The sequence below is a fragment of the Diadema antillarum genome, unplaced genomic scaffold, assembly GCF_040938485.1.
Source record: "Diadema antillarum isolate AM-2024a unplaced genomic scaffold, OU_Dant_1.0 scf00000071, whole genome shotgun sequence".
NCBI lineage: Eukaryota > Metazoa > Echinodermata > Echinoidea > Diadematoida > Diadematidae > Diadema > Diadema antillarum.
This window is the reverse complement of record NW_027270960.1, coordinates 680,986-707,864: the sequence shown is the minus strand read 5'-3', so window position 1 is coordinate 707,864 and position 26,879 is coordinate 680,986. Positions and strand designations below refer to the sequence as shown.

At 38.1% G+C, this 26,879-nt stretch overlaps 1 protein-coding gene across 2 annotated transcripts; it reads left to right on the top strand.

Annotated features, from left to right (window-relative positions):
- The first annotated feature begins 3,557 nt into the window (after positions 1–3,557).
- Positions 3,558–26,186, top strand: LOC139716872 (uncharacterized). Of its 2 annotated transcripts, none has more exons than XM_071628399.1 (5): positions 3,558–3,911; positions 15,743–16,520; positions 19,968–20,480; positions 23,119–23,706; positions 24,469–26,186. In XM_071628399.1, the coding sequence occupies exons 2-5, from the start codon at positions 16,109–16,111 to the stop codon at positions 24,528–24,530; spliced, it is 1,575 nt and encodes a 524-aa protein (XP_071484500.1). In that variant the 5' UTR covers positions 3,558–3,911; positions 15,743–16,108; the 3' UTR covers positions 24,531–26,186. The 2 variants fall into 2 exon arrangements, with proteins under 2 accessions (XP_071484500.1, XP_071484501.1); XM_071628400.1 differs by lacking the exon at positions 3,558–3,911 and adding an exon at positions 6,517–6,646.
- Positions 26,187–26,879: the final 693 nt, after the last annotated feature.

The following is a 26,879-nucleotide window of genomic DNA, read 5'->3' as shown; positions in this document are numbered from 1 at the left end:
AAATGTAATACTTTTTAACCCTAAATGTAATATCGACCCTAAATGTAATACATCTTAACCCTAAATGTAATATCGACCCTAAATGTAATACATCTTAACGCTAAATGTAATATCGACCCTAAATGTAATACATCTTAACGCTAAATGTAATAACAACCCTAAATGTAATACATTTTAACGCTAAATGTAATAACAATCCTAAATGTAATTCACGTCAACTCTTAATGTGATACATCTTGACGCTTAATGTAATTACCACCCTAAATGTAAAAACCTCATTATAGAGAGTGTAACCAAGGCAGAATATCGGGCAAAAGGTCAGGGGGTATATGAAAGGGATATGACGCAACTTTTTAGAGCACTCTTGAAAGAGCAGCAATAGCTGCTTAGATTTGGTTTTGTTATTTACTCAGGTAAAGATCACACAGTCTTATTAATTCCTTTGTTTACTGCAAAGTTAATTAGGTACATTCGACATAGTTTTTCTTTTTAATCTATACCTTTATCATACAATCACATAAACATTTTGTATTCCAATCTTCATTCAGTGTTCATGTTTGTTTTCAGTTTTGATGAAAAAAAAATGGGCAAAAATTCTTTGCAAGGAAATTCTGAATATGAATAATATTGCAAGAAAAAAAAACATATACCTACTGATGAAACGGGATGGTAAAGCGAGTAGATTGAGAAAATTAGAAATTAGAAAGATTGTAATGTTTTCAATGACGAAATATCTGTCACACATTGACATGGCAGCAAATCACTGTCCGAAATATTAACCTCATGACATTGTTCACGACTCCTGGTAATCACGACTATACTTACACGAAACTGGGACAATAATTGGTCTTGGGGAGGGTACACGAAATAAATTTAAAAATGCCAGTAAAGCAAAAAGTAATAGATGTCTTTTTTTAATCATCTTTGAGTCACCATTTATATATTGACTTTCCTATGATATATGAATGTATGAGTAAGGCAAACTGACTTAACTTTAGCCCATTTTTTTTCTTTTTCAACAAAACTCTAAGCAATAATGAACACTGAATAAAGATTGGAATACAAAACGTTTATGTGATAGCATGATAAAGCTAATAGATTTAAGAACTATGTCACGTGGACCTAATTAACTTTGCAGCAAACGATAGATTTAATAAGACTGTGTGATTTTTACCTGGGTAAACAACAAAAACAAGTTTAACCAACTATTATCGTTCTTTCAAGAGTGCGAGAGAAAGTTGCGTCATATCTCCTTCATATATATACCCCCTGACTTTTTGCCCAATATTCTGCGTTGCTTACCCTCTCTGTAATCAGGTGTATACATTTAAACATTAAGCGTTGAATATATATTATATTTGATAGGGTTGACATGAATTACATTAAGGATTGTTATTACATTTAGCGTTAAAATGTATTACATTTAGGGTTGTTATTACATTTAGGGTTAAGGTGTATTACATTTAGGGTCGATATTACATTTAGCGTTGATATTACATTTAGGGGTGATACACATGCAGCATTGGTATACACTCTGTACAGTGTCATTTTCGAAGACGAAGAGTAGATTTAATTTGATGGCATTTTGGCAAATAACAAAGACTGGGTTATCACCTTTCTTAGTCATCCACTCGGTAGTTGTTTTTAGATCAATTCAACTAGGCTATATTCTACTTTATGGTACAGTGTAATTGTACAAATTCAGAGTTAATCTGATGCGAGAGGAGAAATTTTACATTGTACTATCATGAAATCACGAAAGACAATCCAAATATTTTACTCCTGAGCACAGAAGTAGGGAGGAAACATGATGGTTGAAAGTAAACCTATAGCTTCCGGAAGTTCTATATTGAATTCTTTCAAACAAAAGAAAACCGCAAAATGGTTTCCTTTCAAAAAGGGAATTTTACACACCAATACAGAGTCTTAAATTTTCTATGCAAAGAGGCAAAAGTTGTTCGGCTACTGTTGAGTTGAAAAGTTCGAAACTAGAAGTTTTGACACTTAAGAAATAAACTTACATCAAACATGGTGTAGAAAAGAGCAGAAATGCCCAGAAACAGTATAAAGCTGGTTATGTCGCGGGTTCATCCATCTCTTGATAGCACCAACATTATACTCATTGCCATTATGAACTGATAGAGTTATACCAGCTTACGTCCAGGGATACACAGTACCTATAATATGCTGGTGTTGTTGTTGTTGTTGGGTTTTGTTTTTTTCGAGGAAGAGCAATCACAAGTTGCTATAATGAACTATCGATCCTTGGACCCGAGTGACGTCATTAGGGAATCCCACACTAAAGTCTGCCTTCATTCAACAGCATAACAATGACTGAAATACGTTGAGTGACCGCAACGAACGTCCGGTTGCCTCGCACCAAGGTCACATTCAACTCCAACACAGTTTTCCAGTGGACCTTGCGCGAGCCAAATAGGCCTAAATGATGGTCAGTTAAGCAAGCTCATGCCAAACTTTTTTGTTAATACACTGTATAATAATCTTTGGATATGATGTGGGTATTGGTTGTTGTCTAAAGGAAGTTACGATTTCGGAGATATTGCAGAGTTATGGAAATTGCTGGGAAAGAAACATAATATTTGGTTTCAATACGTAGAGAATCAGATGAAGTACAACTCGTACGTAGCATGAATTTTGTATATTATGGGATTTATAGGGAACATTAAGTGATCCTATTAATGAGGCAATTACAAGGAAACAATTCAGTCTTGAAAGCTTTAGTTTATCATTCGCCCTTTGCTGTATGCTTTTTCAATTATCATGCAATATATATTGTGGCCTTTCATAATATTTTCTTAATTGCTCAAATTGTGTCGAGATCTTCGCTCAAAATGCAAGAAGGCTTCTAAAAACAAAACAACACATGCACATATATTTCTTGAAAAATTCATTACATCACCATGCAGCATATATATAATTACATAGACAGTGTAGACGTTGGTAGGTGGAAGACTACAATAAAATATCGAGAGACGCTAATGTAAAGGGGAGCCTATACCCTACAATGGGTGCACTTCAGTTAAATGAGTTAACAATTGCTTAATTCTATGCAACTAGTCCCACGTCCTGGACTATCTTACAAACTTTAATACAACATCAATATCAAACCGTAACATATGCTATCAAGGACAGGAAGTCCGCTGTCTTGAATTTATGATCGAAATGTGTTGAATAATGATGACTACTGAACTGAAAGATTTTCAGGTTGATCTGCCAGCTTTTCTGTCCCATAAAGAGCAATTGTTTGATTTCACCTTGCTTTGGATGAGTTGCCTTGGTGGTAATCCTGATCTGATCACTTTCGAAAGCCCAATTATTTGTTTCGATTTATTGTTTGTTAACATCACCTAATCGGGCCTATCCCCCGCTCTCACGCCCCACCGTACCAATATATACTCAATCACATGGTCTTCGTGGAGTCAAATTTGAAACTGCAACAGGGAACCTCTCTACCCTTTCAGCGTACAGGTCGTACAATTTAGATTATAATTTTTGTTCGCCCACGACATTCTGGTGACAATTCACTCACACAAACATGTTGTGCTCCAGCGGCCTCCCCCTACCCACCCTCTTCCAGTGAAGCGCGAAGACCTAGATTACGTAGCTTTATTCTGTTCTGTTGGCCATGAGCCTACAAGTGCACTTCGGAAGATACCACTGTACGCCTGTCGCCGAACTAGGAGGTCACAACAAATATGCGGGCTTTTGTGTTCGTTATACACTGGGTCTGTACACAGTAGCGACAAGGCATAATACTGTTTCATTACTGGCTTCGCTGTCCTGCTTGCTTACCAAGTAAATATCAGTTTGCTGTAATCATTGCATGAGCGACACATGTACGGTGTACTAATTCATCGCCCTCTCTCGGACCAGAACTTTGATAACGAGAGGTGAGTTGCATCGTTAAGGTAGTGCAATTAAATGTGGTTCATTTGTTACGTTTTGTGCTATTGTGGTACATAATGAGTTCAACTATGGCGTACATTTATGGATAGCTAGCGCCGCTGAAAGTTTATTCCACAATGTAAGAAGGAGTAGTAGCCAGTGGCCCGGCACACGCCTCGGTGGTTGTGGTATGCCGGAGGCAGACAATGATGGCACGCATTCAGTCAAAAAGAGTGGGGTACCAGGGGATCAAAGGTGAACAAGGTTTTGATGGGATGGTGAGCGTTGTTGTGACATGTTAAGTGGTTGGGAAAAAACAACAACATTAGCATTTATCGTTGTCGAGATGTGCTAAAGGGTATCAACTATCAAGGTGGCTCGTGTGCCACGTTTTATTTACATTTTACTCTGCGTGACAATTAAATTTACTCTCTACCCCTCTTGTGTGCAGAGTTACACTTGTCACGCAGAATGAAAAAAAAAAATATATAGCTTCTCATTGTCAAATGCAACAAATAATTAAAGCAATACATGTACATTCCCTTTATAAGGCGTGATGTTTGCCCTCACACGGCTTGTTCAAAGAGTTGAATAAATTAATTCTTACACTCCCCTGTCAGAGATTGTGATATAGATATATACACCAGTCAGTGTATACGCTCAATTCGCATACGCGGCATTCCATATTTCATTCTGTTGGTGCTGCCGGCTTTCTTAATTGGTAATCTGACATACTAGTATTCGTCTATCTTCCCTATCTCCTAGTTCAAATATACTTATTGCGTCCATTACATCATTCTAATTGCTTACGGCAAGCAACTCCACAGGACTACTGGTACTTTACGTGAAATGGATCCCTCCACTCCGATTCCAGAGTTTGGATACCATTTCCATCCAAAGATACGATTTGTGTGAAGTCATTTGTATGATGCTAGCACGGAAGGTTAATTTGGCTCCGTCGGATGTACGGTGTACATGCCGATTCAATTTCTACTAATTGGTTTTCAGACCGAGAAAGATATTAAATTGATTATCATGTATCATGGCAGATGATAATCTGTATTGATTCTGATGTCAAAAAACACCGAATTTTGATTATAGAACTGTGAGCATAGATATATTGATTGCATACACGTGTCGGTGCTCGAACGAATATCAAAATTCCATGCCCAAGCTTAACCAAGTTTCATTGTGAGCTTGTGAACTAACAACATGCACGGAGTAATGTAAAATGTCTGTAAATTGCCAACAGATTTGACGAAACAACGAGTGATACAGCAAGTCGTGAAAATATTGATTTGTACATCTATCGTGCCTTCCACAATGATTGACTGATATTGATAGGCGAGGTAAAAGGAATACGCAGTATGAGATGTGCAGCATACAATAAAACAAAACCAAAAAATGCTACATCTCATAAATATCATTAGTCGACCTACAATGTATACAAATATACGCATTCATAGTCATATTTTCTTGCTGTTGATAATACCAAAAGGAACCTCAGCAGTAACAACGTCACTTAAAGATTGCCAAAAACTTGAAGATTGCCAAAAACCAAAACAAGTTAAACGTAATTGTGATTTAATCTTCAGAATAGGAAGTACAACAAAATGGTATGTATACGCCGTTAATTTAGACTACTCAGCATTAAAACTGTCATATTTTGGTGCCTTTGTACGTCGGCTTCTTGTTGATGGACTGTGCAAACACATTGGTATTATCATCGTCAAGAAATTTATTGTAATTGTCAGTACAGACTTTCCCTTTCACTGAATATGGCATTTGTGTCAACTTCCCTTCGCTTCCTTTATATTGTTTCGTTTCTGGCTTTCTGTTCATTCATGCGATCTTACTCTGATGAGTGCATGTCGAAAAGCTTTAGTATGTCTGTGTTGAATGCTATTTTCCAACTTCCCTTCCTACTAAAACTAACAAAACGAAAAACATCGAGACAAAATACGTTGTGCATGACCTTAAGATGAAGGTCACACTATAAGGGCGTCTTAACTCATCACTTGTCGGTCTGAAGACTCTAGATGCAAGCAAATTAATCACACCATAGTTCATCTTGTAAACTATGTCACGGGAAACCAGAAACAGTGAGCTGACTGGAATTCATTTGGGTGCCTTGCACAGCCACGCTTGTTATCTAGGCTTAGGAACCTACAGACAGTTATATCCCGTACACAATGTTAACATGCGATGTACACTAGTTTGTCAGCATGAAAATTACGAAAATGACTACAATTTTTCATCACCGTTCTCGGCTTGATCTGGACTGGGGATTATGAACTTGGCAACAGCTTATGTGCAGTATCAGCAGTGCGAAATAAATACAATAAATTCACAGTCTATATAATATACACTGAATTCATAGCGAGGGTGAAACCTAGTAATGATCAATAGGTACGAAAACTATCAAACAAAGTCACAGTCACGAGCAGTGTTTTCATTGTTCGTTTTTGTTGCTTTTTCCGGTCACGACAAAACCCTTTCATTTTCACTTTCATGCAGTTACTCAGAACTTTTGAATCTTGATGAATTACGTTATAAAAGACCTTTGTGTTCATTATACGCGAGCCTGTGAACAGAAGCGGCATAGCAAAATGCCGCTTCGTAGTTGGCTTCGCTGTCAGAAAATATTCAAGTTTGCAGTCATCGTTGCTAGAGCTACACATGTACGGTGTACTTCTTCCTCTGCTGTTTCTCATGCAGACAAGAGCTTTATCAACGAGAGGTGAGCTCCAGCATTTATGCTCTTTTGTAAGTGCGATGTTGTGCTATATACCTGCTCAGTTTTAACTCTGACAACGCAGATTCTTTCAGCACACCCACAGCACGTACAGTAGTTTACTTGTAGCCATTGGCACGGCACACGCCTTGGTGATTCGCGGTACGCAGTTTTACCTTTCTGTTGTACACATATCACATGTAGAAATATATCGAGGAAGTACGAGAAGAGAAGCAGAGAAATAATGACTAAAGAAAGAAAGAGAGAGAGAGGAGCGATACTTCGAAACCAGTTCCTTTACCATGCCAGCAAAGTTTCTCAAGGATCTACTCAAGAGGTTGATGAGCTCCTGCAGAAGACGGGGTAAGCGGGTAGTCGAGTAAATGCACAAGTGATATCCCGCTCTTCCACTATCTCATCATTTCAGTGCTTTTGTTGTTGTTATTGTTGATGGGGGGGGGGGGTGGCACAGCGGTGAAGTAAGCGGCAGTGTCGGGCCACAAAGTGTGTGGAGAAGGGCGTAAGGTAACGCAGACACGCAAAAGTTTGATGAAATATTATCAAAGTTTTCTATGAAATTACCATCTATGAAGCGGTTTATGATGACAGGGGATACCATGCATTAATGATAGTAGCCACGTATAGGGTCTACATCACGACAGAACTGCCGACGACATGGTATACAGGACTATGCTGTCTTATACGCCATACCAGGGATGTTTTGTCTCACCTCCCTGGCATTACAAGTGTGTACGTGTGTACACAACGTCGCTCTGGAGTCGTCATTGTCAGCTGATTGTGCGTTTCATGTTTCTGCTTTATATCCCAAAGTATCCGTTTGTCTCGAAGTGAAACTTCCACAACTTCCCATACCCCCCCCCCCCCCCCCCGTCTCGGCATGTATTCAAAAATGCATAATGACATCACCGTCTACTCTTTGACATTGCACTGCGCCTGTTTCGAATTTACTTAACCTTCATTCCGACAAAGACTGTTTTCTATCATACCCAAATTCTATTTGTAAAACTGTTGCTATTTGTATTACTCACTCAAGAATGGCTCGTCGTGAAAAGACATTGCATTGAATAAATTATCTCTCTGTTATTTCAACGATTTGTTCAGGGTTAGCAGTAGGTCAAGCCAGAAAGCAATAGACCTATTTAATAACATTCATATCGATGTTTCTTCCGTAATGACGAAGTAACGAGCTATTCTATTAACATGAACCTCAAAAACTCTTTTCGATACTTGGAATCCAGTTTGCGTACATTATTTGCTGCTACGTCGGGCAAACTTTCTGGTCGTCAAAAAGAACCATGTCAGAAAGTTATGCATAAAATTTGAATAAATGCCTGTTATGTATATATCGAAAACCAGTCTATTAGTGGCTACGTATCACATTTCAGTTTTAAACGTGAAAACTTTCTTTTGTCACCGTTATGGTGTGGAACTCAAAGTAAACAAAGGGCTGACCATGTAATATTCTAAACGGTATATTTTGCCGTAACTATATAGCGGAAATACTTTGCCGAAAAATGAAGTAGCAACAGCATACATGGCCATTATGCAGGCAGCTCTCCGTATGTTGTCTTTACTCTCTATCATGAAGAACATCGTGTTGCCGCATGACATCTTTCAGTCCGTAGTCCATTTTCAGGTAGTGTCAATAAACTTGATGAACGAGATAGTGAGTCAGGTCTATGGAATGCATTATGAATCCAAAGGAACTTAAATATGACGCAAGATCATCATCGTGCATTGGAGACACTTGTTACATCCTTTCAAATGTGTTCCACATTTCAAGATTGCGCAAGATGGTTTTTACCATCACATGCAGGAAAATAGCAGATTTGAATGTTACTCCTGGTATCTGGCTTCCAAGCTCCAATCACCAATGGTTGGGAACTGATATTGAATTCGATGTCCAGATGGTTAGTTACGATCGTTTACCTCTTATGCAATAAAACATTAAAGCCTGTAATATATTTATACTGGTAGGCGATGAACCCTTGCAAACTTATAATCTCCCTCTGGTGGAAGGGTCACTCTCTTTTCGTTTCTGTGATACATATATTAAAGTATTCTCCATTTTCCACTCACCAACACTCCTGTTATCCTGATATGCTCACTCAATCCACGCTCTACTATCCTATTTTCAATAAATATCTGTTTATGTTGAGATTTGATTAATGTGTAGAAATATCGATTGATATCTTTTGGAAGGAAAAAAAAAAACGTTTTTATGCTACTTTGATGCTATGTTATGACTCTGAGAGAGTCTCTCCTTTAATCTTTTTTTTGTTGCCATCACAAAAAGTACAAAACGCACGTTATCTCCTTTTCTTCTTTAGGGTTTTTTCTTTAATTAAGGCTTAAAGGGATGGTACAGTATTGGTGGAGATGAGTATTGGGCTCTTAACCTTTTGCAAGATACCAAGAAAACACTAATGAAATAATATCGAGCATACCATTTTAAGAGGAATTCAAAGTTTATTTGATGAAAATCGGGTTTAGAACGACTGAAACATCCTAAAACAAAGTAAAACAAAGCGATTGTAATAAAATGTGGGTCCCACACTTTATTGGAATCGCTCTGTTTTCAATATCTCAGCCATTTCAAAACCAATTTTCATCAAATAAACGTTGAATTCCTCATAGAATTACATGCTCTTTCATATTTGATAAGAGGTTTCTCATTATCTCACCAAAAAATGTTAGAAACCTGAAATTAAGTCTCAACCAAAACTATACGATCCCTTTAAAGTTACATTCCTGATGATATATAGGCCTAAATATAGCTTATGTAATCTGGTTCCGAATGATACGGGGAAAAAAGACAAATTTGAACCCGATTATGCCCCCTTTTCCATTGAGCCGACTAAACCGCAGAGCAGGGCAAGACGAGGACCCATATGGGTCCTCGCCCCACACATGCAGAACCCATATGGGTTCTGCATGTGTGTATCGAGTAGCTTGAAGTCAAGACCGGTCTGGACCCTTTAGAAGCAAGGAGTTTCATTTCGTCTTAGGCCTATATTGGAAACCCCCCATTATGGTCGACATAAGTAAGTTACAGTGTTTTAAAACCGAATAGGTCTACAGGCACCCGTCAGTTCATGACGTCACAAAATTTTAAACATTTTTCTATAAAGTGCATGTATTTGACATCTTTAAGCAAGTTAATTTCTGTATCTTACCCAGCTTCAACGTGGTGATCATCCTTCTTTATCCCACTCAAACTACGTCATCATCCCACTATGTCGTCATAGACTATCGATTCGTGGGCCTTTACGCATACATGCATGGGTGCACTTCACTATATGACAGTTTCCACGCTGGGGTATACGGTATACAATTCACAACTTTTGAATAACATAGTTGTACTTTGTAGGAAAAGTTGCTGGGGAAAAATGAAACAGAAGTCGTAAGGTCGTGTTGCTTAAACCAATTTATACCATTTTGTTCCGCATGATCAAACGCTAAAATCCATGCCTTGAACCTTGAACCTTTAATTAATCATTTTCAGCAGCCCCTTGAAACTATCCCGGGATGGTAGAAGTGTCGTGCATCAGCATGAGAGGTGGCATGGCTGATTAAAGACGGTCACTCATGTACAATAAAAGTGACAAGTAAAAGTACAAGTAAAAGAAAAAAATGCCTCTTTGCTTAAAGCATGTGTGACCCAGAGGCTGCATCACGTGGATGTCTGGTTTGGATACCATTCCCTGTTCCTTCAGTTTTGTGCAATCATGAACGACGCATAACCTGTCTCTCATAGTCTTTTTTGCTGTCATTTATAGTAATTCCTGAATGTAACTGATTAACTGTTCTGTCATTCGTCATTTCGAACTTGAAGTATTTTAATATGTATAGAACCGACAGAAACATGGTACTTGTTTTAACTAAATAAATATCCAGTGTACTCGACTTTCTTGAATGTGATGAACACAGAAGTTCCTTGGGCTTGTTTACTTCGGTAGGTGGAAGGGCCGAGTCCAGATCTGATCACTAAAGTAAAATGCTATTTGAGCGATATCATAGTGATTACTCTTCAGACACCTAGGCTATATACCGCTACTCATCCACGATAAAGAGCCTACGCTGTGCTTACTTTGAACGTAGTGATAGTAGTTCAATTCGCTGCTTGACTAATTACGGGATAGTGGCCTTTTGATTGCGCATACGTTGCATGCAGCTTAGTCTTTGCATAAGTAATGAAAAGCCCGTAATAAATGTCTGGTAATTGACAGCAGCCTTTAGAAGAGTACCCACCCCTTGATACTGTGCCAGCTATGGTCGGGAGCATAGTGCAAGACTTGTTGTTAAGAGCGCTAATGCACTGGTCGCGTAAAATCCTTTAGAATCGACAGGAGATGAGCATGGTTTTGTCTGGCACAAAACAATGGTCGATACGCTGTTCTTTATCGAACCATAGCTCCATGCATTCTGTACAAACATCAATATTCCACATAACGGATGTTCCTACAAAGAAAGATGTAGATGCGACTCCACGACCCATTCTATGCTCCAAAGTGATGCCGTCGTGAACGCTGCTTTGCCCCCCCCCCTCCCCCCCCCCCCCCCATGTAGTGTTTATTTGAGGGATTGTTTAAATGTGTTGAGTGTTTTCGCCTTTACAAAAGCGTTTGCCTTTGATACGATCACTTTTACCTTTAACAAAAGATTGAATATCTTAGATAGTTATGTTCGTATGTTTGGAATATTAGGCTGTTGTTTTTAAACATAGTCACTACCTTAGTCAAAGTTTTGAATCGTGAAAATTTGTTCGATCATTAATTAACTTCCCTGTTCTGCGCTATCAGCATTGTTATATTTTGTATCACTTATTGTGTTTTCATCAACTTTCAGTTTTCTCTGTTAAAGTATAGTCAGGGTGCCTACTTAGTCCTAATAAAGAAATAATAATAATAATAATCAGCTGATGCGCAAGAAGACATATTCGTTCAGTCTTTATCTGATATCACGTCGTCAGTTGCTTCCATGATAATACAGTTATAATTCGCGAGATATGCCTGGTTGAATTTATAATTTTGGCGAAAAAGGTTGGCGCCGTGATGGTCTTATACCAGCACGTTAGTTATAAGACAGTGATTGTGTTAAGCGCCATGCCATCATTACTGAGTAATGAACCTCCAGACCTTGGCTGCTCGGATTTACGCCAGAATTCGCGGCACACGCATGGATTGTGTAGTCCAACCAATGTTGAAATGGGGCAGCGTTCAATACCTCGGCTATGTGATGTTTGCATGGGGTCAATATGGAAAGCATGTGTAACTGTTAATCTATCAGTGCATCAACTTCCAAACGTACTCTGACGCAAGGAGATTTAAGAAAGGGGGCTTATATGCAGTAATCAGCTACGAAAGTCGACAGCACCTCCGATGTGGTGTATTATTTATGTGCCACAGGTCTAAAATTCTCGTACACAATTTCAAATGTGTACAAATTCTTCGGTTTTAAATGTGAGTTCAGAAAATGCAAAATATATAAAGAGAAACACACCAATGAATAGCAAGTCAGCAATTTGGATGATGTGGGTATTGTCGATAACTTCTGATTGTGTTTTTGTTTCATTTTCTGTGAAGTACTTAATACTTATTTATGTCGATCATTGTCGGAAAACAATAGAATAGTTACAGCGTACATGTCTGTCTCGTTTGTTCATCGTGCCTCCCATAGAGGCCAATTACTCTTCCAAAGGAGCTTGACATAGCGTGGAACTTCATACTTTGCCCATGGAGCGTCAACACTTGTGTTGTAGCATGCTGTGCCGTTACCTGGGTCTTCCTGCTAACGAGGGTTTTACACACCCGCTGCTTGAATATTTCGATTGATTAGAAGTTTTATTTGTTTGGTTTTTTTTTCTGATTAACTGTTCAGAATGATTGTTATTCCACCCACCTGTATATACTCAAAATATTTAATCCTTAGAATCCAGTCTACATGCATCCGATTTTGACAAGCCGTTTTTGTAAAATGTCTTTCCTCATATTTAGTGTGTGTGTGTGTGTGTGTGTGTTCGATAATGATACAATAAAACAGTTTGTCAATGGAACTATTGTATGTGGGACTAGTGAAATCTCCACGCCTTGTGCTTTTCGGCTTGAGTGAAACAGGTCCCTCATGATGAATATTACAATCTCTTCTAGGGATAAAGGAATGTTAACCGCGGATTTTTACGATACAAATGCTATGTCAACGAAACATGTTCAGCGCTTCCAACTTCTGTAGTTGTACACCTTATATAGAGTCAAAGAATTACCAATTTTTCTTTCTGTAGAGACAATGCTCATAATACGCCCCGATCACGATAAATCTATCAATAAATAATTAGCTGTGCAATGTCGAGTAAAATCCAGTATACTCAACGGTACTCAGTTCGAATATATACTTAATTACATTTACGTACATATACTATGCTGTGTGAGAACATGCGTTTTACTCTTGGACATTATTCAAGATTTGTTGGTAGATGCGTAAACATTTGCATTATAAAGTGTTGCGTATGACCGTGATTTCGCACACTTAATTGTTACACCACTCGGAGAAGGTACACCGATAAAGTATAAGGTCGTAGTTACAATAGAAATGCACTCCATCTTTCCTATAACGTGAGATATTCAAGTGTGGGAAGATATACATGTGGGCAATTCCGCAGTTAGATGGACATGGCATGGATAAAAGAAATGTGCCTCTTTATCTTACTCTTTAATTTAGGTATTAACTAATGCCATGGATGTTCACCAATCACTAAGGTCTTTCAAATTCAGTAGATTTTATTTTTCGTATTTATGGATTTTGCGAGATCTAAAACCATCATTTAAAATGAACATGTGGGACAGGGGATGCTGAAATTCACTTAAATGCAAATTACAGTGGGTTGCTTTTAGATTTTTTCCTCAAATTTTTGCTAAAAGGTAAAAGATGAATACATTTAAATACTCCAGAAGTCATGTTAAATTTTTTCAATTACAAAGGGGTGAAATGACCTGCGGAATTACTCTGGACAAATGTAACGTATACTAACCGTAACGTTACTAACCATGCATTTGGGGGTCTAGCTAATAAATTATCGGTCGAACTGCTAAAAATATTTGCGTGAACATTTGTCATGATGCTATGATTGAAATTAATGTAACACTTTGTTTCAAGTAACTTGAAATTTTGCACACTTTTTGTTACAAGACACTGCTTTTTTTGTCATGTCCTTTTTTCGTAACGTTACTAACCAGCCCTTTTAGTTGCCATAGCAATTCTAATATTTCATTGGATTGTGCTCATTCTTTTCTATATCATAGACCTGGGAAGGATGAACATGGTTTAACATGATTTTGACTTGAAATGAATAAATGGTGATTTAGTAGTAAAAATAAATATCTAAATTTCTTTAAATGTAACGTTACTAACCGCGGAATTGCCCACGTGCATTTCCTTTGAGGAGGGAGCCGAGACTTTGTTCCCTATTTTAATCTCCACTGTAATGACAGCAACTGAGCTGATTTAATGATTTAGTGAATTACGTTTTGACAATAATTAGCAAGATTATTATAACATGAGTGACAACAGCAGTAGTAGTTAGCTAAAATGAGGTCGATGTTTTCCGAGAATATGAATAAGGAAACTATCCATTATTGATCAAATTAAATAATGTTTTATATCTGTCACAATTGACCGTCGCGTGTCTCATTTGGTAAAGCTCTATGTTGCAAGCCCATGTGCATTGTCATTAACGTTGTTTTGTGTGTTTCTACGCGACTTATGACGTCATCCCTTTTGCCGTTGGCACTTGACGGGGACGAACAAATATCATTTCTTCACTACAGAACTCCAAAGTCACTCCTCTGTGACTTTGGCTAGCTGATGAGCGTCCTTACGTATTCAATTAGCGTGCACTTCTTCTTGCCTCCACCTGCTCTGTGTGATTAGTGCAACTCATGCGAAACACAGGACGAAGCTCACTCAAGTGATTGATAACTTTGTTGTAAACAGGTGCCCAGGTAGTTAAAGGGTAATTATTATCCACCTACACAGAACGCATCTCATATTTCTATGTCCGCTTTCAATGCACGATGATGCATTGTACTAAAACTCACGCAGTGGGATTCTCACAGAAAGTAACAATATAGTATTTTTGATTTGTTGTAGATTCACTTCATTATGTATAAAGTGCTTTGCGTTTTCTGATATGATGACTCCATGCCACTGAGCATTCCTCATTATCATAATGTGCCTATGTTACAAGAAAATGAGTTGAAAGTAAGAGATTGCTTCAATTCACTAGATTGAATTTTTTTTATTTGCCAGGTAAATGTAGACTTGAGTAATTCTTATTCAGAATTTTAGGTTAACCATTGAGGACTGTAATATCAAATCTTATTGACGAGTTAATGTAACGAAACAGTGATAGACAAAAGACGTAATTGTCCGCGTAGAATAAACGTGTGATAGCATAGTCAAAGTGGGGGCACTGCATGGCATAGTGGGTGAGACCCTAAATCTCTCAAACGGAGGTCCCGAGTTCGAATCTTGCCCAGTGCTTACGCCGTCGGACGTGATGTTTACACCACGATGCTCTTCTCGAACGAGATATTTATACTACACAACTTTTGACTCCAGTGAATAATAAGTGTGCATTGCTAGTATGATGAAAACACTTTTTGCCATTCACGTATGAATATCCTTTGAACGTTTGAGTTACAAGGGAAATCACAATGTTTAATAGATCTAAGAATACAGAGGCCTTAACAGTAACTAGAAAACACACACAGGATCAGGTGTAGGCCTATTACGGCTCTGAGGCAATGTTGATGCGCCACCGTCTCTTTACCAAACAGAACCAGTAGAAATAACCTGCATTTTTATTTACGGCAGAATAATGACCCTGCAGTTATAAACAGAGCTTTACTTCATCATTTCAGCTCTTCATCCGCAAAATAGATGCTGATGCACAATACCGAAAGCTACTCAGGATTCAATAACTCATATGGGTCGTTTAATGAAGGCAAATACTCCGGAGCGCGAAAGAAGTCAACACACCGAATAATCTCTCTTTGTCATTCTATTTCTCTATTTCTGTCACAGATTAGGGAGCGTCAAGGCATACGGACTACCAGGACTGTCAAAGAATTATATTCTCCCAGTCAGGAGACTTTCGATGTAAGGGGTGAATTCTTTAAGATTCAGATCTCATCTCAGAATCCAGAAATTACGTCTGAGGAGTTGAAGCGATTATGAAAAGCTGAAAGCCCCTGCCGTTTGCCGCTCTCTCGGTTTATTAGTGTATGGGTAGAGAAAGGAAGCAGCACATCAATCAGGTCACATTGGAAATGAGCACTGGCTGATCGCAGCTTCTACTACTTCGGATTAGCACTCAACAACCATCGCTGCAGGCCCGCATCCGACTCCTCTGAAGTCTGTAAGCGTGTAGAATAATCAGACGCCAGCAGTATGGCGTCCCCCAACTCGTCTAATGTTGGTAACGATGGAACGGAGCATTCATCAGTGAGCCAGGAATCCGTCAACCCCGTACAATCACTGAAAGGGATGTCACTGAGTGGATTAAATGGAGATACGCGTCATTCCTCTAACACGGAGGATTCGCAAACACAACTTTTACCCCCAGACGAAGTTACAGAGGAACAACCCAAAACTCGACTGTCGTGGGGACAGGTAACGGAAATACCAACAGGTGGTACCTCTTCGGAGACAAATTCATGCAAGTATGAACGAAGTGGTCTTCCACTCGGAGGTGCGTCCAGCAGTGGAAACCCATGGCAAGTACGATCCACACAGAATCCTTCTAAACCCTTTGTGAGGCGGCCCACCCCCATGGTTCTTCGGGTTCCGAAGTCTGTAATTGGTAGGTAAACTCTGTGATTTTTTTGTCCAATTCATATTGATTCTTTGTTTTTCTCTGGTTGTATTCGATTGGTCACTCGCATTGCAGACAATTTGCAGCATAATATCGCAAAACGCAACAAACGCTTTGAAATGTTTACTAGCTTGAAGATTTCTCCAGCGTGATTGCATGCATTCTGTAACGTGAGTCGAGGAAGTATACAAGTTCAAATATGCGGGTATGATAGGTGTTACAAAGGTGAGTGCGCTCTGTGTTCAGACCGCTGTACCATTTTCTGTTTTAGCATGATGGGTTCAAATGTCACTAACAACATGAACTTCTGCGAGAGCCGCTATATTTTATTCAGTGTAATTTGCCATTACATTCTACAGTTATGATTCATTCCATCAAAATGAAAGATTGACTTGTCCAACAGCCTGTAATAGTTTACACGAACACGTGAGTCTATTAAATTCCCTCCTCACCTGCCATAGCTTACCACTCAACAGCCCTTCTGTCAATACATCGGTAGGTTGAAAACCAATTTTCATACGTAGTGGTATCTGAAATCTGAAATGTATATTGTTGGGAATTGAGAGCGTGTACAAAATAATGATATCCTTGTAGGTATCATGACGCTGTAAGTCATACAGGTGTCAAGTGAGCGAGATTATCCCAGAGACAGTATTGTTTAGTTTTTCGTTTCGGGAGAAGGCACTGTTTGAATGTAGAGTATACACACAGTGACGGACAAGCCCAAAAAACCTCTATGCTGTACGACTTGGGTGGCTAGTTTGAAGCGAAATATTTGTGAATCATGAAAAATGTACAGTATACTGATGTGGGAAGTGTCGGACTGGGACATCATATTGTGTATCGGAGATAGAATGTACACAGAGATTTCTTTCAAATGCTGGTGCAGGTTTAATGCGTTATCTAAATCGTTTATCTAAATTGATATTATGTTCATTGCTCTGCTTTGCATTATTTGTGAAATTTTATTAACAGAATCATGCATACCCCTCTTTGCCCTGTTATTCCCTGTCGCATATTAAAACAATATTTTGCACTTATTATTTTCAAACTATTCAACACATCCTAAAAAAACCTTCGTTTGTTTATACATTATACATCTCCCTCCTCTGAACTCGAGACTTTCACAATAGGCAACGCCTTTGAGTCATACTTGTGATAAACTTTTTGATATACACTAACTTGATGAAAAGCGTATCAGACAAGACACATTGTTGCCACACTTGCCAGTTTCTGCTGCATTTGTTTGACATGTATTACGTCCGACGGGCAAGAGGTTTTTGTAGCCACTAATATGGCGCCGAAGTTGCAAGTGTAACGGAGAGCCACATTACTCCTCTTGTGGTATCTGCGTGACGGCTATATAACTGAGTATTTTGGGTTCTGCCCTGCGAATCAGCGTCTGATGAAACTCTATTATTGGATCGCATGTATTCGTATCTCTATTTGTATAATGTATCCTCCAGTCAGTAATGCATGCATGTGAGGACATCTTGTTACCAGTCCTGAAATTGGCATTCCGCCTCGATGCAACCATCTCCGCCTGCTCTACGTGGTCGTGGACTTAATCCCTCTTTTCTTAATTCCTCAATAAAAGGTTTCCAGGTTTCCTGCGAATATCTAATGAAATGCATCACCAATTTGACAATTCACCCAACTTTTAAGGGACACATTTTGTAAAACAATGCGTTTGACTTCAGAACGTAAGTAATTATGTATGTATATATATATATATATATATATATATATATATATATATAAATGGAGAAACAAACTGGAATTCATTTTTAGCCAATAAAGCACGAGTTTATTCGATTCAAATTTTCGGCGTCCTACGCCTTCTTCAGGAGTCTTGACAATGACTGTATCAAAACAAAGCGAAAAAAATACATTACCAGTTTGTAGTGTATATAGATATAGATATATAATATATATATTTGTGTGTATATGTATTATATATATAATGTGAGAGAGCGATCCTGACCGAAACGTACGTGTTGTCTCATTGTGGAACATACAGTGGAAGAAATCAAATTTGAGGCGGACGTTGCTCTCTACTTTCCCTGTAATCGAGTTTTCAACCTGTCATGGCCCTCATCAGGATCTACCACATTACAATAATTGTCTAGATGGTATAATGTACCGTAATGTAACTAAAAGAGCGATATTACATAGCACAATATCGTACAATATATATATATATATATATATATATATATATAACATATATGTATATATATAACATATATATATATATATATTATGATATAATGATAATGATATCAATCTTCTGAAATATTGCCTTTGCACAAATAAATCATTTACTCCGACACAAAAATGCAATCTAACATCATCTCATCAACAGAAACGCAATGTGTATCATACAAAAATAAAGAAAAAACATAAATTCAGTTCCTGTATTAAACTTCCAAAATATAATAATATTTTGCCATCATTTTAAACGTAATATATATGTATATAAATATAATATATATTATATGATTATATAATATATAAAAATTATGCATATATATGCATATATATATATATATATATATACATGTATAGATAAAGTGAGAGATCGACCCTTACCGAATTAGTACACAGTATCACATTGTGAAGCATAGCTTAGGTGGAAGAGATAAGTTTTAGGCGGACGTTGCTCTCTACTTTTCCCTTCAATCAACCTTTCGGCCTGTAATGGCCTTTATCAGGATCTACCAAGAGAGCATTTTACAATAATTAGTGTCCAGATGGCATAATGTGGCATGATATATATTAAATGCAATATCCTACAGTGAAATATCATATATTCTACCAAGATGATACTAATATAATTCTTCTAAGATTACCTTTACACAAATTAATGAAATACGTCAATACAAAGATGCATACAGATAATATTTTCTCGTCAACAGAAATGTGTTGTGTATCATTCAAAAATAGATTCAATTCCTGTATCATACTTCCGAGGTACAATAACCATACTTTACCATCATTTTAAACATCAAATATAGAAGATTGTAATCATCATTTTTGTGCAAAGGTGATATTAAAGAAGAATTATGTCATTATCACTATCTTGTTAGATTATATGATATTGCGCTGTATGATATTGCACTTACTATTTCATGACACATTATGCCATCTAGACAATTTTTTTATTGTGTTCTCTTGGTAGATCCTGCCCAAGGCCATGGCTGATCAACAGCTTGAGTAAAGGGAAAAATAGAGAGCAACGTTCGCCTCAAACTTGGTACCTTTCACATATGTATGCATATATATATATATATATATATATATATATATACACTGTACTGATGTTTGACTCCAGTATGAAATATATAAATACCTGTTTAGTATGTGCTTCTTGTACATCGTGTGAATTTTTCCTCAAAGATATGATTCTGGGTATGGTTTTTTTTCCCTATATAGGAAATGATTTGTCAAAGATGTGCTCTTTTGAAGAAAATGAAGAAGAGGACGATGAGAACAATGGGGATAACTACCAGCCTATTTCTTCCATGGACTTCAAAGACAGTGACACGATGATCGTGGAAGATATCGAAGAAGAAGGGCGTTTGCAGGGTTCCAGTCTTCCCGTTCCACAAGATCTGCCTGTAAAGCCTGGGGTAGATGAACACGTAATAGCCAGTCAGCGCGACTTGAATGCAGACAGTCCAACCGTCTTCATTCAAACAGAATTTGGGAAACAGATGTCTCTTGACGAAGTCGAAAATGATGAAGGAGAAGATGTTGACGACCAGGAGGATGAAGAGGACGAATGCCAGGAAGAAAATCAGTTCCTGTCGCCTTCTAACTCCATGTCCTTTGGGAAGGTTGATCCGCCAAAGACGAATACTCATGTGCAGACTGTTCCTCACCAACCGCGAAGATTAGTTCGGAGGGACACCCCGCAAACTTTGGATATACCGGAGACCGTAAGACGTATGTGTTTATGCCGTGGCTCATTATTTTGTTGTCACCATAAAGAGCACGTACCCTACGTATGAAATAACCAATTGTATTCGTTGTAAAAGTGTGAAGAGTGATGCTCATGAAAACTTTTCGAATTATCAATCTAGAGAAGGTATATGATGTGTAAAATAAACGTGTAACTTGCAACTGATTGACAAATTGCCCAACATAGACGTAAATTTCATGAATTTGAATAATTACGCAGTACCCGCTGCATACCAGAAGGATTACATGTAGAACCAGCACTTGCTGTCGGGCGGATCACAGCTCGGTGGTCTAGTGGATAAAACGCCTGTCCGGAGATCAGGAGGTCGTAGATTGGAATCCTGCTCGAGCTTATTCTCCCATGTTTCCTTCGTCATGGCTACTACTAAAACACTGATCAATACAGTGCTTGTTTACGTCGATGTAGGGCAATTTGTCAATCAATCGCAATAAAAACAACTTAACGGAAGAATTTCATGAATTTGAATAACGGGTACCATTGCAATCAATATACTGTTTTTAAATTTATGCTATGGTGAAGGAATGCTCGTCTAACCCAGGGCATTGACCCTATGCTGAAAGAATACTTTTAACAATACATGATTTCGATGACATTGGCTTAATAATTGTCCAAGATCATAGCTTGGATGTGTGTAAACGGAACTCAATTTGAAGAGATTTAAATTCCTCATAATCTTTCCTATTCAGAGGGAGACGAGCTCCTCCAAATTCCTTTTATTGACGACTGATAGATGAGAGTAAACACTAAAGCAATACCGCAGTGCTCGGTGATTTTGCGATATTTTAGTAGCCGGGGTCTTTACCGTTGGTGTAAATTCAGTCACCGTTCACTAAATGCAATAATATGAACCAATTACTTTGGTAATACGGTATTCAAACCAAATTCGATATACACAATATATCTCTAGCTATTATCCTATTAACTCTTCCTGCTTTCCCTTGTATAAGAAACCTGATCTTGTTCCCAACTGAAAAGACCAACACTAATTGTTTTTGTTGTTTCTGTATAACTGTCCGCATGACAGCTGATGATTCCCTGTCCAACAGTGAAATGCTCAATTCCTTATTGCAGTAGTCTCATATCCACGTCTAACCAAAGATAAACTGTGAAACTGTCTGAAGTGAATGAGGCTTGATCCGAACATGGACCCACTACACATCGACTTTCATTGCTCGATAATTCATTCATGCACCTCTGTCGGTCAAAAGTGTCACTAAAACACTTTTAACATATTTTCCTGCTTTGATCTGATCATGACCGCCGACAGCAAACCTATATGAAAATAAGACGACGCTTTGATAAATCTATAAACTACATGCGCAAAAGATAGTAACACTCTCAAATCAAGAAAAATGCATGTGCAGTTGTAGGGCTTATTGGTTTTTATTTGCGAAATGCGCTTACATGGTACTTTACATGAAGAAAGAGAATATTTTGGCAGGTTGATTGTGATTTGTATTGTGATTTTTCCCATTTTTCGCACATTGTCTCAGAGTAAATATGGACAGTAACGATAGAAGACATGTATGTCTCATCATTAAGCAACGTTACGTGCGTGTCCAAAAGTGTCCACTTCAGTAATTACCAATGTTTTCAGGTTCGCTGCTCCCCATCATTGGTGTTTATTCAAAGCAGTTGAGTCTGAAAGGCACCACAGACAAATTAGACCGAAATTTGGGAAACAGTTTTTGTGTGTGTGTGTGTGTGTGTGTGTGTGTGTGTCAGAGACGATGCACGATTACACAATCGTCATTGTCCAAGCATCTGCATGTACTCATTAAGATGCACATAACCAGGTGGCTGTGGTAATGGGATAAAAGAAAGATCGATCTTCGTTATTAGTCCATATGTGTAGTAGGTCCATGATTCGAAGAATAGTGGATGTGGATCGAAATGTAATGGCACCAGCATACTTTTTCAGGAGTACGCCCATTTCACAATTCTCCTATCGTTTGTGTATTGTACATGCAAATACGTTTTATTAACTTGATATTATTAAGCAGAGGAATGAAGATATGGGGTATGTGTTGTTGTTGTTGTTTTTTTTATTTGTCTCCCTCTGTAGAAATAGTGAAACATAACTAACATAACAATGTCGGAATTTCGGAGCTTTGGTCTGTGTTTCAAGTTCATCGTGCATGTCACTACCTGCAACCAGGGATAGCCTGGTGGTATAGTGTCGCTGCCGGAAATTAGTAGATGACTGATTAAATTCCCGCTGGTTTCTTTTCTCAGACATGTTTGTCAAAAACACATTCTCGCTCAAAATCTCATAAACACATTTTAGTATATTTATCAGAACGGTCTTCAGCGTTTCTCTTTGAATTTGGTCAAGAGCAATTGTGTAGACCTACCCACCGCCACTGAAAAAAACAACAATCTAATAATACAGAACAACACAAGGTATGAATGTTTACTGCCTCGTTTAGGTCATGATAGAGTAACAATTTGGTCTATAGCGTAAACAGTATGGAGATATTTGCATCAAGTGTCATAGCTTTTCGATTTGGACGTTTATTGCACTAAATTGATGTCTTGTTCTCATTCCGTACTATTTTTTGTTATGTTAACAGCATTGTTTCAATGTGAATGTTTACACAGGTTTGGCAGCTACATCAGTGGCTGAAGAAATCTTGGAGGAAGAGGAAGAAGAAGAGGAGGAAGAGGAGAAGGAAGACGATACAAATACTGCACACCACACCTCAGAATGTGGCCAAAAAACAACCACTACTCAAGACCAGACTTCTGTGCAAAAAAGTGAGATCCAAAAATCTTCAGAACTATCTGACAGCGACGGAAGCCATGGTAGCTATTCTTCCAATACAGATAACAGCTCAACGGGAGAGAAGGATTCAAATAAAAATTCTGTGCTCCCGACTTGCACGCATGACGATAATGTGGTGAAATGTGAAAATAACAATCCCGAGGCTCCTTCGATAGATCTCACGAACGGGGCCAGAACCACCACCGAGTCGAAAGACAGTCTGGTTTCGAAGAGTGATTACCAATCTCAGTTCAGAGAAAGGGAGAAGAAACAGAGCCGCTTTAAGAAGTCAATGTCTGGTGAAAAGAAGGAAGGAAGCAGTAGTCCTTCGTCCGTGAGGAGAAAGGTCTCACCACATCACACCAAAATTCTGACAAGACAACCAACTCCAGTGCATATTGACGTGCCCAAGCATTTACTTTCCGGTAAGCTAATTCCCACTCATAGCATACATGTATAATAGCAGACATTAGCGGTGGTTCGGTGGCCCGGGGTCATTGAACATCAGCGGTGGTTCGGTGGCCCGGGGTCATTGAACATTAGCGGTGGTTCGGTGGCCCGGGATCATTGAACATTGATGTTGGGCCATCAAAGTTTTTTTTTTTTCTTTTTAAAGGCTTTCTTTGATTTGCCGAATCGGGCAAGTAAAATTCAAGATTGACTGGTGCGTTTCCTTGTTTTTTTAATTTTGCGCCAATCACTTCTATTTCCACACATTTCAGCCCACCAAAATTTCAAATTTAAAGGCTTAAGTAGCCCTCATGGGCCACCAGAGAAAAAGGTTAGTGTTGAGCCCTGTGTATGTAATCACTTGTTCTATGTAACTATACTCGTAACCTTCATTCAAGTCCTCCTGTCTGTATTTAAGACAGGTAAAATAAGAAATATGTGTGCAGTAAGTGCCTATCTCTTCGTTGTATAGCACCGTGTAATACATAGACATTATTAAATGGAACAGTGAAAAAAAAATCGGTATTGCTCCCAACCTCCAACTATAGATTTGTGAAACTGAGAAGTAATGTACGTAGGACACTGTTGTTGTTTTATTAAGGAATGTGTATATGAATACCGAGCAGGGATGGTTATAAATCATCAACTAGTACTGTATATCGCAATTCTTAACACATAGTTGCAGAAGCACTGGGGTAAGTGTACTCTTTTAATCTAACTCTACTTTCTTTATATAGAATCATTCAAGTCGAGTGCTCCACCTGCATTTCTCGAAGAAGAGGAAGGAGAAGAAAATTGAACCAGGCATGATCTACAGAGGCCTACAGGTGAATCGTTGAAATGGGTCGAAGTTCATCTTTCATTTTGACCATGTGGTCTGTTGAATGATATGCAGATGGTTTTATGGAATACCACTTTTATTTGCTGGTAGTTCATAGCATGTGATACAGTTTGATGTTTGATAACTGTCCACAGCTTTCAGTAGCAACAGTCCGATGGAGCGTTTTGCTGAAGAATACGATTTGCATTGTAACATGGGAAAATTGCACGAGTTCAAATTTTACCCTGTATTCTACTATCTTTCGGACTGTAGTAGGCATTTTTTTGTGTTCACCGATGTATTAGTCTTGCGGAGAGCCAGTATAGATTGAGTTCAGACAACTATAGCTGTGCACCGGGACCAAAAGATATGCACGTTACAATGAATTGTATTCAACATGTACGAATTCTAGAGCCCACCAGGAGGCGCAATAGTGGATTTTGTAAGTTTGTTTGTAACGTGGCAAGACTTAAAATTATCAGTGCAGAAATTACCTAAGTGTTCCATGAGCTATCGATGTCCTCTTGAATTGGTAGTGATTGATCGATGTTATCCCATGCAGTCTCCTCGTTTTCAAGTTGATAACAGGAGTAAAAACTAACATTTTTTCATCTCTCATGTTGCTTCGATTATAAGCAAACGATTAAAAAAAATAATTATGTCCCTTGAAGATTCGAAGAAATAACGTTTAACAGCACTTGATACCAGGATAAAATGACCAGCGTTTATGAAAAAGTTGTGTGTGTACAATGGCATCTAGGGGTTTTTAAAAATGAATGATATTGCAGTGTTGATTTTCAACACCCGTGTTCTACTTTGCGCTGTAGAGGACGACGGATGCCTTGTCGGTTGAGATTTTTGAAATTTAACTTCAGTGGGCTAGAAAGTGGAATAGAACTACAATGTTTATCATGACTGATGTACACGTACATTGTATATAAGGTTCGAGAGGTTTTTGTGAAATTCAATCATTACACATAGAATATGTTGACATTTGGATCTGAACAATGAAAAGTAATTCAAATATGCACTACCCACAAAATATCAAAATATGCAGGACGTTTCTGCATCGTAAGCGACTGCTCTCAAGCTTTACATAATCAGGGGTCAGTTGGTGTTTGGAATTAGCAGAAGACAAGATGAAACCAGACACAATATCATATATTATCACATAAAGAAATTTCAAAACCAACTTGTATCGACTGTTAAAGGGATGGTACAGTATTGGTGGAGATGAGAATTGGGCTTTTAACTTTTTGTGAGATACCAAGAAAACACTTATGAAATAGTACAGAGTATACCATTCTAAAAGGAATTCGAAGTTTATTTGATGAAAATTGGGTTTAGAATGACTAAAACGTCCAAAAACAAAGTAAAACAAAGCGATCGTAAAACAGTGTGTGTCCCACACTTTATTAGAATTGCTCTGTTTTGTATATCCCAGCCATTTCAAAACCAATTTTCATCAAATAAACGTTGAATTCCTCATCGAATTACATGCTCTTTCATATTTCATAAGAGGTTTCTCATTATCTCTCCAAAAAATGTTAGAAACCTGATATTAGGTCTCAACCAATACTATACGATCCCTTTAAACTGTTGAAACCGTTTCTTTATACCCGTAATACAATTGAACCAGTGTGCCGTTGGTAGTTGCTATGCTTTAACCCTAAAAAGGCCGGGTCAACCCCCCCCCCCCCCCCGACATTTTCCACGACCATTCCGCTACGCGGATTTATTTGACCGCGCCGCTCGCTGACTTTTTACTTCCAAGTCTCGCACATCTTATGACACCACTTTCACGGGTATATATACCGTTACGACGCGGCAGGATCTTATATACATGCTTGTCAGACCGAAAATGGCTCAAAAACGTGATTTTGTGTACAAAGTCTATGCAAATAGAGTTTTCTCTCCTAATTCAAAAAGAAAAGATTATTTTCACTTTCAATGGTTAAATCAATTATGCTTAAAATAGGCTCTGTAATAAATTTTGTGGAAAAAAAACGAAATAACAAAAGGTCGAAAAACAAGGAAATAAGAATTTCATATAACAATGGATTACATAGCAAATTAATTTTGATACCAGTTTTTTTTTTCAAGTACAAATGTACATTGTTAGGAATGCTACAAAGAATAATTTCACCAAAAATTAGGATACCATTAGCTTAATTTTCTGAGTTAGAGCAAATTTTATGATATCACGCATATTAATTGATATAAAATATTTACAAAAAGAAAAATTCTTTTTTTTTTTCTTTTACAGTTTAGATACAGAACAGCCCAAAAAGCCCGGCCTGGTTAGGTTTAAGATACATGTATAACCAC